The following is an 18,742-nucleotide window of genomic DNA, read 5'->3' as shown; positions in this document are numbered from 1 at the left end:
CCAAAAATCTAAAATCTAAATACATGTTTAGATTCAGCATATCAAAGAACCCCATATATTCAATTTTTGTTGAAATCAAACAAAGTTTAATTTTGGACCCCAACTTGGACCAACTTGAAAACTGGGCCCATAATCAAAAATCTAAACACATGTTTAGATTCAGCATATCAAAGAACCCTAAGAATTCAATTTTTGTTAAAATCAAACTAAGTTTAATTTTGGACCCTTTGGACCTTAATGTAGACAAATTTAAAAAACGGGACCCAAAATTAAAAATCTAAATACACGGTTAGATTCGGCATATCAAAGAACCCCAATAATTTAATTTTTGATGAAATCAAACAAAGTTTAATTTTGGACCCTTTGGACCTCAATGTGGACCAATTTAAAAACGGGGCCCAAAATCCAAAAACTTAATACACGGTTAGATTCAGCATATTAAAGAACCCCAAGAATTCAAGAATAAAACCCCATTGAAATTGATCAAGAAATAAGCAATTTATACGAAGTATCTTCTTTTGCACAATACTGTGCAATTGAATATTTCTTGCTATTGCGCAATACTGTACAATTGACAATTTCTTGCTATTGCGCAATATTGTGCTATTGGATATTTCTTGCTATTGCGCAATACTGTTAAATTGAAGATTTCTTGCTATTGCGCAATACTGTGCAATTGAAGATTTCTTGCTATTGTGCAATACTGTGCAATTGAAAATTTCTTGCTATTGCACAATACTTATTATATAATAATTTACACATCCTGTTTGGTGTGTATCTCCTACCATATCATTATCATTTGCTTTTAAATATAAATCAGAAATAACCAACTTAAAATGGAAAATTTTAAAAGAAAAAAAAAAGGAAAAAAAGAAAAAAAAAAAAAAAAAAAATCCCCCCCCCCAATTTTTTGAACCCCCTTATGATTCATCACCCCCAAACTCAATCCCAGCCTTCCCTTTGTGGTATGGTACCTTGCAGTACAATTTCAGAGAGATCCATACACTTGAACACAAGTTATTGTCTGGAAACTAGAAAAATGCTTATTTTTGGCCCCTTTTTGGCCCCCAATTCCTAAAATTTTGAGGCAATTACCCCCAAACTCAATTCCAGCTTTCCCTTTGTGATATGGAACCTTGTAGTACAATTTCAGAAATATCCAAACACTTACACACAAGTTATTGTCATGAAACTAGAAAAATGCTTGTTTTTTGCCCCTTTTTTGGCCCCTAATTCCTAAAATTTTGAGGCAATTACCCCCAAAATCAATTACAGCCTTCCCTTTGTGAATAATTTCTGACATTATAAAATCAACTTAATAGTTATTATATATGCCTCTTATTGACAAAAAGATAAAAAAAAAACCTTTAAAATTATTTTTTTATTTGCATTGAATGTTTCAAGATACAAATTTAGAAGGCATGATATGAGTCCTCAAACAGCAAAAATAGTAAAAACAAATTGAGAAGGTATGATATGAGCCATCATATCGCCCTAAAACAGCAAAAATAGTAAAAGCTTTAATACTTTGAATATGATGTCATGTAGTGTTGTCATTTAAGTACAGAATTGTAATTTGCTAGGTAACTGTGGGATCATTAACAGGTCAAAGTTGACCTATAGACATGTATAGATTTGAAAAATAAGACCATTTTATAGCTTTTAAAAAAAAATAATGAACAACAGCCTAATACACAAAAGATATTTTATTCACATCAAAACCTTTGCCAATATTGTGACATCCCTTTCACTTTGTGAGATTTTCATAAGCAACTTATGCATTGGCAACATAATTTTCACTTGCCAGGTTTTGTAGTTTGCCCTACCTTTTATAAGCAGCCAATGCATTGGCTACATCACTTTCACTTTGTCCAACACTTTGTGGTTTAACATCATCATCTGTTACCCCAGCCTCTTTCTTCAACAATTCTTCTGTACACTGCAATAATAAAAGTGAACAACTTTGCACAACTCAGTTCCACATCTCCTTATTTTTATATAAGGTTTTTACCACTTACAATAGTAAATGTTTGTAAACAAATGTAATAATAATGGCCTCTAAAATTTTCATAAATGAAATTATTATTATACACAGGATATTGATTTTTTCAATGGGGGAACATTAGGAGACCTGTAAAAACATATTGACCTTTGGACGGAAGTTTCACATGTAGAATGTATGCCCATAATTAAAAAAATTTGAAATTTTAAGAAATCTACCTAAAGTTGAATACATACAGTCAAGTCTTTCTGCAAAACGTATAATTTCCTTCTATTACTAAATAAAGATAGTCTTAAAACGATAAGCAAAGAATTATTGATTGAAAAATAGGTAACACAATTATCATGACTATCATAACTATATATATTATCAGAGGATAAAGTCTTCACTACAGTAAGTAGAAAATGAAAAGTAGGAAATCTATACATATACATGTAAGAGTGCATCCAAAATCTTAAAATTTTTCTGTCTTTCCCACAGTTACCAATGAAAGAGACTGCAGTCTTGCCTGTCTTGGTTGAATACATGTCATCTTTGCAATACTCTCAAAATTGGTTATACTGGGCAATATGGGACAATTGGGCCCAAAAATAACTTGGACAGACTAATAAATCAACTCTGACCGTCTATAAAGTCCACTAGGACTGTCTATTGTGTCAACCAAGCCAAAATATTTAAAGAAAGTTTGTGCAATTTACTGATTATAAAAGATTATATGTTATTCTTCACATAAAAGTATCCTTTAAATGTTGCTGAATTTGCAATCTTGATGATTCTATACTTCAAATGAATTAGGATCCCTTCGCAAAAAGTAACGTTTGCGTTCGCCCCCTTTCACTTTCGGCATTTCACACCCCACAAGTTCCTACCATTTTTATTTGTTTTGTGTTGCAATTTTTTTTTAATCATGTTTTAGTTAGCGTATTGCTATAAATTTGTTTTTTTATTGTTTCAAAATAAAGTAACAGACAGCAATGTAACATGAAAGCTTTGTCAGCCTTTGAAAATAGGCAGTGTCTGCGCGAACCCGCATGCGGGTACGAATAGTCAAATTGCCATTCGTAGGCTACGCGTACCCACATACGGTTTTATAATAAAATGCCATCGAATCGAGAATGAAACGTGAAATATATACAGAAATTATCGATAATATGGGGATATCGTGTAGAACGAGCGAAGAGTATGAAAAATAATGTTTTCAAATTGTATTTATTAGTTAATAATACATAATAAACATTGCAAATTAAATGCACACTGATTGAAAATGAAAATAATGCCCCCGAGTTCAATTTTCTATTTCTGTTTTCTTTTTACTTATTTTGCTATTTTTTCTTTTTTATTATTATTATCAATGTGCCACCCATTAAAAAAAATGAAAATATCAGCATGAAAACTTTAAATAGTGAATATATAATGCGAAGGCATATATTATAGGACTACCTGTAAACATGAAAAAAAATTTAATACTATTATTAAATGTAAATTCAAATTTAAAGACTTAAATTTTACTGAATTTGAAAAATACCTATATGAGATTTAAAATTAATCTTTGAGTAAAATGTAAAACAGAAACTGAAATTTTAAAATATCTTAAACGACTAAAATTAAAGCTTGGGTGTCTATATAAAAATTAAAGAAGCAAGTTATAAAGGCGTCAAATTAAACCAATTTTAAAAGATTCATGTAAGTAAATTAAGATTTGGAACAAATTTTAATATCCAATAGGATTGTTTTGGCCAGAGACATATAATACATTGTATTATATGTCTCTGTTTTGGCACATATTTCAAATGTTGACAGTCCAAACAACAATCACAGGCCAAAGAGTCCTGATCGTGTAGGTTTTTTTGACATTTGATACATGTCGATTCACATGATTCTCTTCTTTAGTTGATCCGAATTTTAAGTTGCTTCCACGCTTCAGAGGTAAAATATTTTTTGATGCGCTGAAGGTTTACATTTTCGTCAAATATTTTTTATTTATTAACGAAGCTTCTAGAAGATTATTGGCATCGGCCTTTGTTTTATCAGAAATAATGTATTCAGCCTTTTTCCTGTCGAACTTGTTTAGAATTTTTTGCCTCCGTGAATATAGGAAAAATTTATTCTGTTAAACTTTAATTCCTCTTTTATTTTTGTGTTTCCAGTTCTTCTTTTCTCTGCAGCTGCAATTGACTCCGAGTTTCTTTTATACAATTGTATAAAATTAATCGACTGATAGTTTTGATCAAATTGTTCCTATTCATGATAACTTTGAAATGTCTTCCCCACATGTATATCACTCTCTTCCATTTTAAGAATATTTATTAACTGAGAAAAACTGTTCACTTATCTATATATTAATATTTATGAAACTTCTATTCTAAGTAGTTTTAATCAATTAATTCACTAATTGCGATAATTTCCGTATATATTTCACGTTTCATTCCCAATCCGATACCATTTTATTATAAAACCAGATGCGGGTACGCGTAGCCTACGAACGGCAATTTGGCTATTCGTACCCACATGCGGGTACGTGCAGACACTGCCTTGAAAATAGGTGAGGATCTTTCCAAACCTTTTAAAATTTAGGCTTAGGGTTCAGTTTGCTCTTGTGGTTTGTTTTAGGATATGGTTAAATTTTTGGTTTGAGATAGCATTAAGGAGTATTATTATTAAGGGTTAGTTAGGGTAGGTCTTTATGGGTTTGGGAACAAGTTTTAGCAACACTACTGTCACTACAGTAAAATAAAATCTATATAGTCCCTGGTTTGCATAATTAAATATACACGACACCGGCCAAGATTCAGATTAATTGACCTTTAAGTTGTTCTTCTTCAGAAATTGTAAGACAGCTAACAGTGTCTGTTTGTCTGAAACGTCCGATTTGGGAGAAGACTGTGACTGTAAACTATTCATTTTAAAAAATTGTTTTCGTCTGGCCGGTCCATCTGTTAACCATGCGTATTTTCACTCTATGAAGGAACCCGTAGGTACCAGTAACTAGTCTTTAAACTTTTTTTTTTAATAATATCTAAATTGATGAAATAAAAAAAAAAAACATCAGGTACATAAAATATTTAATAAATTTATTTATCTATTATCGTTGACTGTATTTCATATGATTTTCTATAGATTATTCCCAATTTTAGATAGTATGTTTTGAACATAGGCTATGTCCTTTCTTCCGTTTTCGTGTTGCTGGTAAGTCGCATGAAATTTATTTCGAAAACAAATCCATCTCAATCACTAAATTATCTTGCCATCTTTTGTTAATTTGTTATTCTACATTTGTATTTTCATTTATTTCAGATAATAAAGCAAGATGAGAGCAAAGGTATGCACGTAACCTAAATGTCTATCTTAGTATTTATGAACATAACACGCATTTGTGTCCATTAATTATGCATTTGGTATGGAAAGGGGTGACAGTTAACTTCTTGGCGCTTAGTGACTTTTAGTTATTCTTTAAGTTAAAGAACATATGTTAAATTACACCACATGTTATGACCTACACTGATTGCATTTGATTTGGGGACATATAAACGCATAACGTGTACCATGCGGACCATGCACATTAGAAAACATTCACACAGAATGGGGAGAGTGACACCACATCTCATGTTGTCATCGGTTATATTTCTATGTAATGAACACAAGGTTATCGGCACTAGTTGGAAAATCATGTATAGATGTCCAGATGCAAGGGAAGTTTCTATCAACACGTGCAATGTCTTAAAAACATTTCAAAAATCCCTCAAATATGATCCTCTTGCTGCCATTGCACTCTTTAAAACAAGACAAGTCTAAAGAAAGGAATAAAAGATTTATTAATGCATGTAATCTTCAGACGACATTAGGCTTTTGCTCCATGAACTACAAATATAATGGGATTTATGCATCAAGAACTGAAAATTAAACACATAAGTAAGCTATTATTTGATATAATTGTGTAAAAAACAGTAATGAAAGAAGTTGATCTTCATAAACATAACCTGTTATTGTACAAATATATATGTAAAATTTGTGGTTGCATAGTGCACTTCAAGTTCAACAGGTGTACAGATATGAATTAGGATGAAAGGTCCAAAGCCTTGTGAATTTCAGTTCAAATAAAATGCCCTTAAATTGTCCTATATGAAGGATAGCAGGTTCTCTACCTATTATATAAAAATTGTAGGTTCCCTCAATCGACTCCCTAGTAAAGTCCAGGATCGGGTTCTTAATCGACTAAATCTTTTAAGCTCATCCATGCAAATATTTGTTTAAACAGTTTTAAAATACTTGCATGAAGTTGAACATTAGATTTTCTGATTTCAGTGGCGCAAGAAGCGTATGAGGAGGTTGAAGCGTAAAAGGAGGAAGATGAGGGCAAGGTATTTATATTTATAATAACTTATACATTTGTATATCTTATAATTATCTCCCAAGTCTATTATAATATACGATTTCTCGTCCTGAAACAAGCATAAAGACATCCAGAGGTCAACATTTGACCTTAGACTATAAGGAGACTAGTTTATAGAGTGTATACAATATACTTTTCAACATTGATTTAAATACAGATGGGTCAAAGAAACAGAGCAAAGATAAGACATGCACTTGACCAGGCCTCGACAATAACGCTTGTCCGATTGTCCGGTACCAGAGGAAAAAAGGTCTGACAAGTAAAAGCTATATCAAGCTTGTCCGACGGGACAAGTAAAATTATTCTGCAGAAAATAAATTTAATCCAACTTTGATGAATAAAGTAATTATAACCACAATTATAAACAAAAAACAAGAAAAGAAGATAAAAACAAGTATTAATTTGACATGTTTACTTGCAATCGATACTTTAAAACTGTTCTTTGTCAGGTACTTTTTAAGAGGTTTAAGGCATACTTTTCTCCGAAACCAGTCTTACTGATCCGGATCAGCGATGCGCTTTGTAAACAAGGTAACTTTTCAAGACAGTTCGTCACCAGCTCGGAAATCTGCTCCAAATTTAATAGACAGTATGGCACTGTAGGAGACATATTTAATAGACATGATTAATAGACAGTGTGGCAATGCAGGAGACATTTCGGGACCAAGACAAATCAGTACCTCGTTTTCCCGTTTTCCGACCTTATTCTGTTGCTTTATAATAAATACCATACCGGTAATTTTTTAACAAATAATATTTTTTAAATAAAAATGAAGAAATTATGTACCATAAAATTCACAAAATCGTATTTGATCATATGTAGAAAAAAAAGCAATACTTGCAATACGGTGACATATAGTAGTTAATTTTTGTGTCATTTGGTCTCTTGCAGAGAGTTGTCTCATTGGCAATCATACATGTACCTCATCTTCTTTTTTTATTGATTGCATTTGAAAACACTTTTTTCAACTTAAAAACCAAGATACAAATCCAATGGGTGTACATTGACAGGCCTATCAGATGGTGCCTCATGTGCAGAGTCTGATGAGACTTTGGCATTGAAGAAAGCTAGAATCTAAGTCCTGTGACATGACTAGATTCAGTTGTTCTCAACTCATATTTTTGAAAAGTATTTCAAAAGATATAAATCAAATTCTGTTCTATTGTTATAATTCATTTTGTTCCTTGAATCAACTTAAAACGCAAAAAAGGTTATTATTAAGATTTTTTTTGGACAAGTTACAATTTCATTCGGACAAGAAAGTTTTGGTTTGTACTTAAGTTTGAAAAAAATTTATTGTAGAGGCCTGTTGACCCTAGCTACCTTTTAAAGTTGATCAGGGAAATTGCAATAGTAAGATAATAGAAAATACAACAAAGAAAAAGATTGCCTAAACATTTTTGTCTCGTCTTGGCTGATAAACTTTGCTCAGTCGGCTAGCATGTTAACATGCTGATAAAAACATTGGGGCAAATTTTTGAAATAAAAAAATCTTGTCTGGTTTAAACTGGAAAACATTAGACTTTAATGGTAATTTATTATTTTTGTGGTTGTATAATGGTATGTTGGTATTGTTCAAAGGCATTTGGTTTCCAGTCAATAACTTGGGAGTATTATTGTATGGATCTCTTTGGAATTGATTTTAGAGGTGGTTATTGTCCTGAGGGCTCTTCCATTAAAAACAAGACAATTTTCTTCCCAAAATCTACCGCATTAGATTTTTCCCAGTTTCAGGTTTATCATTGTATGAGTGTTATTCTAAATGTATTTGTATTACTTTCAGGTCAAAGTAGACGTTGTCATCGTTTATTTTCAAAACTCCAATTGATGTGTTCAGCTGTAGACAAAGGTGTTGCAGCCATGTGTTTATTCCTAAACTCTTACAGATGATGATGATGATGAAGAAAACGATGATGATGAATTAACATGGTCACGTGATCAGAGTCTTAGTTTGATCAGGTACCATGTTTTTGACTGAAAACATGGCTGTTTCAACAACAATATATGTTGTCAAGGAGAACCAACACGGACATACATCAACAGCAACACAAAGCAACAACAACATTTTGTCATCAGGGGTTCAACTTTGGGGACTATTTTTTAAAGAAAAAGGAGGAGGAAGAGGAAGAAGAATTGGTGTCTACTGCGTGGAAGTCTCCATGGCGACCAGGCTAGGCATCTGAATGGTAACCACTGTTGAAGCTTTGGTGGCTCTCACAATGAGAACATATTTTGTAATATCTTAGACTTAGTAATGATCCAATTTATCCAAAGACATGAAATTGCATGGATTGAATTGTTCAGTTGAAGTTTTGAAAATATTAAAGAAAAAAAACAAAATTTTTCTTATTAGTCTGATGGGTTGTTTGAGTGCCACATCTTAGCATCGGTTGTTGTCAACTCTTTCAAAAATCTTGAACACCTGCACCCCACCCGACCAATTTACAAGATGAATCATCTGTGGGGAATCTAGTAGTTTTAAAGAGTTTTTTGCTCCTGCCAATCAACCAACATGGCCACAATGGAACATAAAAAAAAAGCAAATTATCATCTGATATACAGGGGTTTCATTATCTTTCATGTTGACTGGTACTTTTCAATATATTCCATGAATACCTTATATAAATATTCCTAAATTCTGGTTTTACTTCTCAGTAGTATAGAAGGGTAAAATTACTGGGTACCACTTCCTAAGTAATGGCCTGAATATAGTGTAAACCATAATAGATAGAGATAATCTGGCAGTTGGACACTCAATATTAGAAATATCAGATTCAATATGGACCTATATTTTATTTTTCCTTAAATTGCCAGATGACTATAGCTGTTTTATTATGCCCCCGCCGTACCGGAGGGGGCATTAAGTTTTACCCTTGTCCGTCTGTACGTACGTACGTCCCGAAATTGGTTTCCATTCTCTAACTTGAGTTTGCCTCAACCAAATGTAATGAAACTTATACACAATGCTTATTACCACAAAACACAGATCAAGTTTGAACTTTGGTGGCGTCACTTTAACCGATCTAGAGTTATGCCCCTTTATAAAAGGAAATATTGCATAATTTTTAGTTTCCGTTCTCTAACTTAAGTTTGCCTCAACCAAATGTTATGAAACTTATACACAATGCTTATTACCACAAAACACAGATCAAGTTTGAATTTTGGTGGTGTCACTTTAACCGATCTAGAGTTATGCCCCTTTATAAAAGGAAAAATTGCAAAATTTTTATTTTCTTCTAAATATCAAGTTTATATAATATATTTTTAAAATTGGAGTTATCTTCCTTTGACCATGATTATAGTTGAATCAACTACAATCAATGCTTTATACAATGCAATGTTTAATTTTGACTACCACTGATAAAACACAGATCAAGTTGAATTTGGGTAGTGTCACTTTAACCATTATTGAGTTATGCCCCTTTATAAATAGAAAGATTGCAAAATTTTTTAGTTTCCATTCTGTAACTGAAGTTTTCCCCAGCCAAACATTGTGAAACCTATACACAATATTCATTCCAACAAAACTCAGTAAAGATCAAGTACATTTTTTTTGTTTCAGTTCTCTAACTTGAGTTTGCCTCAACCAAATGTTATGAAACTTATACACAATGCTAATTACTACATAATACAGATTAAGTACGAAATTAGGTGGCAACACTTTTACCATTCTAGAGTTATGTCCCATTATAAACATAAAAATTGCTGAATTTTTTAGTTTGTCTCATCCAAATGTTGTAAAACTTATACACAACCGTTCTAGAGTTATGCATCATTACAAATAGAAAAATTGCTGAATTTTTAGTTTCTGTTCTCTACTTAAGTTAGCCTCAACCAAATGTTATGAGACTTACACACAATGCTTATTACCACAAAACTCAGATCAAGTTCAAATTTGGGTAGTGTCACTTTTACCGTTCTTCAGTTATGTCCCTTTATAACTATATGATATGCAAGCGGGGGCATCATCTGTGTCCACATGTGGACACTATCCACATTTATTGGTATATATTGTTGTATATGGTTCCCCTGATCGACCACATTTCATGGTCACGGTAAAGGTGAGTTTCGAAGGTTTATACTACGAGTTGAATTATATTGGATGATATAGATATAAGAAGATTGGTATGAGTGCCAATGAGGCAACTCTCCATCCAAGTCACAATTTGTAAAAGTAAACCATTATAGGTCAAAGTACGGCCTTCAACACAGAGCCTTGACTCGCACCATACAGCAAGCTATAAAGGGCTCCAAAAAAGACTAGTGTAAAACCATTCAAACAGGAAAACCAGCTGTCTAATCTATATAAAAAACGAGAAACATTTATGAATCACATCAGCAAACGACAACCACTGAACATCGGGTTCCGGACTTGGGACAGGTGCAAACTAATGCAACGGGTTTAAACGTTTTAATAGGCGCCAACCTTCACCCTACCTGAAACAATAGTGAAACATCACAACTATAAAATATCAATTGAAATGGCTTAACTCAATCAAAAGACATTAACATAAACAAGTGAACATACACTGAACAAATAAATTTGATCTATGACTGTAAAATACAAAATTAATAAAACAAGGGGAGTTTACAATGTCTAGATTCATTGTAAGATTGTCTGTGAATTTAATGCGACCACTATTGAATACACTGTGATTTGACATAATTTCCAGAGAGAAACAACACTTTAATTTACCCTCATCTCTGGGTCTTCAATATGTAGCACAGTAAAGTTTAAATAAGATATTAGATGCATCAATTTTGAAATGCTGTTTGGTGGTCATGTTTCAGACGAAGATTTGCTTTACTATTATCATTCATGTTAAAAAAGTTAAAACAAAATGGTAACGACAGTGTTGTCTGAAGACATTTGGTTTCCAAGTGATAACTTTAGTATGGGTGTATGGATGTATATGAAATTGTACCACAGAAGGAAGATAAGGACAATAATCTGCAAAATCAATCCCAACTGAGCAAAAATTGAGGGCCAAAATCAAGCATTTTTCTTGTTTCAGGAAAGTAACTTGCATACAAGTGTATGGATCTCTATGAAATAGTACCACAAGGTTCCTTGCCTTTAAAGGAAGGTTAGGGATTATGGCCCAAACCGTTAAGAACTTGGGGTGCCAAAAACAAGGATTTTTTGGTTTCCGCACAATTACTTGAGTACAAGTCTATGGATCTCTATGAAATTGTACCACACAGGTCTGTACCAAAAAAGGTTGGGATTGAGTTTAGGGGTTTTGGTCCTAACAGTTGAGGAAAAAGGGTCCCAAAACAATACATGTAAATACTTTGTATAAATTTCTTTTTTCTTGACAATTTCAATGAGATTGTTAAAGTGCTAAATCAAAGCGGGTATTAAGATTTTGAATTTTTTGCCCTGTTATTGAATTGGCCCAAGAAGGGTCCAAAATCAAACTTTGTTTGATTGCAGGAACTATTGAATTCTTTGCGGGTTCTTCGATGTGCTAAATCTAACCTTTTTGATTTTTGGCTGTGGTTTCAAATTGGTCCACATTAAAGTCGATTTTGATTTTAATTCCAAGGGTTCTTTTATATGCTGAATCTAAACATGTATTCAGATATTTGGACCCAGTTTTCAAGTTGTTCAAATCAAGAGTCCAAAATTTAAGTTTGTTTGATTTCAACAAAAATTGAATATATGGGATTTCTTTGATATGCTGGATCTAACGGTGTATTTAGATTTTGGGTTTGATCTCATCATAAATTGAATTATGAAGAAAATTCCCTCAATATTTGAAGAAAAAAGAAATTACAGACCCCCATTGTGCCCCTCGTAAACGTATTAGTGAGAAAAGTGGAAAATCTGCTGGCTGGTTGCTTCTAAGCACAGTCAGTGGATGAATGAATGAAATAGAATAAGATAAGATAAGATAAGATATTTTATTTCCAATTATGGGCCCCAAAGGGCATAAACATTACAACATCAATAATTTTTCATAATACAATACAAACAATGAGATAAAAAAAAAAAAAGTTAAACGAGAACTATTTAAGTTCTTAAAGAATACATAGATAAAGAATCTATAGTATGTTTTTTTTTTAATACTAATGCATTTTATTGCAAGTGTGGTTGATATAGATAACAAACAAGCAGCCAAAAAAGAAAAAAAAAGAAAAATAGATATCCACATATGTATAGTACACAAAAAGTTGGATCAATTAAATATATAATAATTAGCCAAAAAGAAAGTAGAAATTAAGCATGTCCATGACTCATCCTGTGTCAGCAGCAAATAGGAAAGCATTATGGTTTCCTAAAGGCAGCTGACACCAAGGGGCGATACCTTATGGGCCATAGGCATGTAAAATGTGTGTAAATGTCTCTTTCCTACCTGTATCAAAAGCAAACAAGGAAGCATCATAGGTAACTTGAATGCAGTTGATACCAGGGGACGATGCCTCAAGGATATAAGAGAACATTTGAATAAATAATATATCTTAACAATTATTATTTTTTTCTTAATCGGCTAGTATGTTTGTGATATTCAGATGAATATAATTTTCTATGTCCAATCAAATGTATATACACACATAGATTTCCTTTAACTAATCTTCACTAAGGAAGATGTTTGTATATAAAATTACATATTATTTTAAGTAACTCAACATTTTCTACACTAAATAACCAGATAATTTTGCTTTGACTGCTCATATGATTAAAATAAGAATTATATTTTGCAATACTAGCTAACATACAATTTCTATCATCCTCAAATTTGTTACAATCAAATAGAAAATGAGCCTCATCTTCGACAGTATTGGAAGAACATTTATTACATATTCTGTTAATTCGGGGAATACCCTGATATCTACCTAATTCTATTTGTAATCTATGAGAAGATACACGGAATTTAGTAAAACTTCTTCTAAGTTCAAAATTCTTGATCAATGTTAGATATTTTTCAAAACCAAAATTTGTTTTATATAAAAGGTAGGTTTTCAGTTTACTGTCTGAAAATTTATCTATTTGTTTTTTCCAACAGCTAATAAACAATATTGATAGCTTGGTTTGTATATATTTCTTAAATTTGTATAAGGATTCACAAAATGGAGCATTTATGGCATTTGTATAGTCAATACCAAGTATTTTAAAAACAACATTTATTGAACCATACCATGATGTTATATTCATGTGATGTAGTGTCTTTGATTGTGTATATGCCTCTTTTAATAGAGGAAAATTATTACCTAAATTCTCTAATCTATACCAGTACAATAACATTCCTTTTATAATATTAAAATATATTGGAAATCTTCCAAGTTCAGATAACACTGCAGCATTTGTTGTTTTCTTGTGTACCCCAAGTATAAATTTACAAAATTTTATATGAAGTTTCTCACAGGGTAAACCTGAATATAATTTTTCAAAAGATATATCTTCCTTCTTACATTTAGAGGAAAGAGAATTAAACATCCCCCATATTTCGCTACCATATAATAAAATAGGTTTTACAGTGTGGTCAAAAACATGAATACTTGTTTTTACATCAGGATTAAGTGATAAAAGATCTTTCCTTAATTTGAAATGAGCTTTCAGGGATTTTTTGTATAGTTCATTTTGAGCATAACTGAATGAACCAGATGAGCTTAAATATAAACCTAGGTATTTGTATTTTGAAACACATTCCAGATTTATATTCTGAAATGTGAATATCTGTTTTACATGTCTGCCTGCCTTGTTGAAAATCAGCACCTTTGTCTTATTAGTATTCACATTGAGACACCAATCTTTGCAAAATTTATCAAGCATTCCCAGCTTTTCTCGTAGTCCTTCAGCTGATGTAGATAATAAAACAATATCATCAGCATACATTAAACAATGTAGATCTTTGTCATTGACATTAACTGGGTCTCTAGTATCTGACAAATATCTGGGCAAATCATTTATGAATATCTTGAATAAATCCGGACTGAGGTTGTCACCTTGTTTGACTCCAATATCTAATGGGAAAAATCACTTACTTGATTTTGAATTTTGACACATGATTTGCTAATTTCATACATACTTTTAATAATGTTATAAAAATAAGACCCAGCCCCAATATCTAGTAGTTTAATCTTGATCCCTGTATGTATAACAGTATCAAAAGCCTTCTGAAAATCAACAAAACAGGCAAACAGTCTACCTTCTTTTGAATTACAGTATTTGTTAATAAGACAGAATAGAATACTTGTATTTGCCAAATTAGTGGCTATAACTCGATTCAATATCAAAACTAAACACTTGCAGAAAAATATATATGCATTATAAAAGTACACACAAAAAAAAAACCCAACATATAGTACAATTAATATGTTGACCTTGACCAAGGTACATCATAAAAGTGTATTTTTACTTAAATAAACAGAAGGCACAAGCAGTTGGTGCCTTATGGTGAACTCTATATATATAATATATATATATACAAACAAGTCTAAATTGAAAACAACGTTCAAACCTATGATTGCGTTGGATAAAAACCGCAATTTTTATACGTGTGCATGCAAAACAAATTTCTTGGTAGAGGGGTCTAAATACAGCACAAACAACATTTTCCCAAAGACCAAAACAGTGAAAAAGTATATTTTAACAAAACGCATTTGACTAGCAGGTCGAACAACAGATGTTCTTAAACCCTGCTGACTGCCATGGCGATTGCCAAATAAACGGATCACCAGATGTAACAAAATAGATCTTAATTATTAATTTAATACAAAACGGAAAACAATAAACTTGCGGAAAAGATGGTATACCGCAAACATGAGGTGCAAAAATTTGTACACCATATCCGGATTTCGACAATTAATGTCTCTTCAGTGATGTTAGGAATCGAAACGGTATTTGGAAGGCCATATAATTTACTTCATATATACAGAAAAGTACTGAAAATCACATGAAACATAGCAGTGTTTTTTATAGTCCTCCCTCCTTTTTCTCCGTATTAAACGTTTATGGGATGCTCTCCAGTCACCAAGATTCGCTTGTCTGTGGACGACCTTGTGATGGGTAGAGTAGTTATTTTAAATTAAAAAAAATGGTTAAGAAGGAGCAAAATCAACACTCATTTATCGGACCACTATTTTATTTTTCCAGGAGGGGGGAGGGTATTAAAAGCGGAAAATTATATCGCACAAACATTAACAAAATACAGAGTATTACTGTACAAAATCGAAAATGAACAAGTATGTTTAGCAGCAGGTGAATATGAATTCCGTCTTGCGAAAAATCCATCCTGCCTCTTGAAAAATCAAATGGTCCCCTCCTCAACCCAGAAATGATACGCCCACACAGCTTTATATTTGTAGTGCGAGTCAAGAAAACAGAATAGTGTATTTCATTATATTTTCTAATTATAAATTCTTGAATTGACGAAGTTAGTTTTATATTGTTATACTAATCGGCATGTGTAGCAATATTAATTGAACAATGTTCAAACATTTAATTGTAATGTAAAAAAAAATACATGATATGAAATTTTTGCAAAAAGGGAATTCTATGATGATGATAACACTAGTCATGAAACAAATAACATTTGTTTATACCTTCTGTTTGAGTTTCCTGACTTTTTGTCAGAATATACTTGGTTTTCGACAAGAGCCTTGCATACTATACATTATATCTACAAATTATGAATACACTATTTGTAATTGGATTATTAATTCTTCAATGAGACGGGAACCCATGGATTTTTTGTTTAATTTGCGTCCAGTGACGTATATATACAATAAGTGGGTTCTGCAAGGTATGGTTCGACCAGTATGAAGGGCATAAACGTTGGGACTTTCACTGAAAACAGATAGTATGATGGATAGGACAGACATTTTGCCATGCAACAGGCAACCTACGGACCCCTCGGAAAAACAAAATATACCAAATGGGATATTCAAACTCATAAGTCGAAAATAAACCGACAACGCTAAGGCTAAAAAAGAAAAGGCAAACGAACAACAGTACACAAAACACAAATAGAAAACTAAAGACTGAGCTACACGAACCCCATCAAAAACTAGGGTGATCTCAGGTGCTCCGGAAGTGTAAGCAGATCCTGCTCCTCATGTGGCACCCGTCGTGGTGCTCATTTAAGTTCAAACCCGGTGATAAGTCTAATTCGGTAGGTCACATTGTTACGACAATTGGAACATATACGTTGTCATCTGTGAAACAGATATTCCATAACGGTCTAACAACTCGTGATGGCGTCCGTAAAATTTACGAAGGGGTGATTGAATTCAACTTCACCACTTGGAACTCTTGGTTTAATATCTTCCTTTTGAGCAGCAACCCTCTATCAGGGAATGATAGGAAATGCAATCTTTTTGTTTTTCATCCGACCCTCATTGTCAATTTTTAGTTTTAAGTCAAGATATGAGACAGACTTAACTGTGTTTGTTGTATCCTTTATCTGAAGTTCGATGGGATATAAGTACTAGTGTTCTTTTGCGAACAGCGGGAGTGGGGCCCAATGTCTTTACACGAGGCATCGGATTAAACATCACAATTACGACCTGGTGTGGCTGCGTATTTATAAACCCCGTACAACCAAACAGGCGCCCAACTTTCTTCTTCTTCCATGTAAGGAACCGGATTAAAAAATTGAATGATTTCATCCTCGGGAAAACTTTGCACAGTATTGCGAAACACAGAAAGTCTTCTCTTGGCTATTTACATTTCAAAACGTTCGCAAAAAGAGCATGCCTTCAAGGCCTTTCGATATTCAGATGCCAACATCCTGCGGTTAATTTGTATGATTTAGCCGTTAATTGTATATCAAGTCACCCACTTTAATGACAAATACAAATAGGAAGATGTGGTATGATTGCCAATGAGACTGTTCTCTTCCAGATACCGAATGACATAGGCATGATAGAAGTGGATATCCTTGTGCATTTTTATCTAATAATCTGGCTGCTGCGGCATTTCCACCTTCGACACAATTGTTAAAAGTGGTAAATTTAGAAGGAAAATTTAGATTAAATTATATATATTATTAATTGCTGGACGCTAAGCAGCCATCAATCAATCATATTTTATGTACATAGTGCAAGTATATTCTATTGCTTGAATTTATATTAGGAATGCGGTTTTTTGAGCACGTAAATATCCTTGATGCAGTGATGTATTTAGTTAATTTGTCTTGCCATTTCGTAAACTCATGATTATCGGTGTATATTATGTGCGAATCCAGAAATACCATTTATAAATACTGTATCCGTTATGAATTTCTAATGTAGAATGATAAATAAACAAACGACAAATTCATGATTTTTTTAATAAAATAAGAAATAATATACTTAATGTGTACTGTTTTTATAAATTCATGATATAGGTATGAGATGCGGACGGGTTTTCATCGCGCCTACAGCCATCCAGGTGTAAAATTAATACACAAATAAATAAATAATAAGAATAGTTCACGAACAGAGCGTGCAAGAGATTGAAATGCAGCAGTTAAGTTTCATTTGCAGAAAAATGTACCTTTTAACATAATTATTAATGTTGTATAACTTAAAACAGGTTTTGTTATTCAGCTTGTTGATATGGAATTAAATTCCACATGCTGTTTTCGTTATGCGATTCATGTTAACTGTTAATTAAATAATGATACTAAACTTTTATTTTCACTGTAGGGGCGATTCATTTCTATTGTACATGCGATGCATTTTCACAGAAGGAAATTAATTAATTTTCATCATATAAAGACTTAATTCAGCCGACTCTCTAACAAAATTTATGAAGTCAGAAGGATTGATTATGTATGCATATTTTGTGAGTGAAAGTCTGAGGTAATATATCAATAAATTCCGTAAAAATAGCATTTATTGATAATATTGTCTATCATTATTTTCTCTAATAATTTGTCCAGATCTAGATTTATATGTAGGATAAAATTTATCCTTTCCTATGACACGCCATCATTGTATACATATATCTTGGACAGTTAAGGCAATCCACGTCACCGAAAAAGCAAATTTTTAGTTTTCGGTCTAAATCTACATCACATACTTAATAACACGTCATTAGAGCTGTTTTCCTAATGCTTGTAGTTTAAAGGTGTGGTTGGCCTGCTTGCTTTGTTTGTATAAATGTTGACATAAGGAAATGCCTGTACCAAGTCAGGAATGTGACAGTTGTTATCAATTCGTTTGATGTGTTTGAGCTTTTGATTTTGCCATTTGATTAGTGACTTTCCGTTTTGAATTTTCCTCGGAGTTCGGTATTTTTGTGATTTTACTTTTTGCTTCAGCATTGTAATTAAGTTAAGCAAACATTTATACAACTAAAGCAAACAAGCAAACCAAACCCTTAAACTACAAGCATTAGGAAAATAGCTCTAATGGATGC

At 32.4% G+C, this 18,742-nt stretch overlaps 1 protein-coding gene and 1 long non-coding RNA gene across 2 annotated transcripts in view; one reads left to right on the top strand and one right to left on the bottom strand.

The window, feature by feature from the left end:
• Window positions 1-4,968, bottom strand: part of LOC127717674 (transcription initiation factor TFIID subunit 5-like) — a 40,837-nt gene extending 35,869 nt beyond the window's left edge. The window contains exons 1-2 of the mRNA XM_052223418.1: window positions 4,805-4,968; window positions 1,827-1,939 (exon numbers count right to left, since the gene is read on the bottom strand). Of these exons, the coding sequence (XP_052079378.1) occupies window positions 1,827-1,939; window positions 4,805-4,903 (212 nt within the window). The 5' untranslated portion in view covers window positions 4,904-4,968. The remainder of the gene's footprint in view (window positions 1-1,826; window positions 1,940-4,804) is intronic.
• A 211-nt stretch (window positions 4,969-5,179) lies between these two features.
• LOC127717681 (uncharacterized) lies at window positions 5,180-8,733 on the top strand. The gene is made up of 3 exons (XR_007989291.1): window positions 5,180-5,321; window positions 6,305-6,360; window positions 8,177-8,733. It is a non-coding gene; the product is annotated as an uncharacterized LOC127717681 (long non-coding RNA).
• Window positions 8,734-18,742: the final 10,009 nt, after the last annotated feature.

Source organism: Mytilus californianus, unplaced genomic scaffold (genome assembly GCF_021869535.1).
Source record: "Mytilus californianus isolate M0D057914Y unplaced genomic scaffold, xbMytCali1.0.p SCAF_10, whole genome shotgun sequence".
Classification (NCBI taxonomy): Eukaryota; Metazoa; Mollusca; class Bivalvia; order Mytilida; family Mytilidae; genus Mytilus; species Mytilus californianus.
The sequence above is the reverse complement of the archived record's forward strand: the minus strand, read 5'-3'. Positions and strand labels throughout refer to the sequence as shown.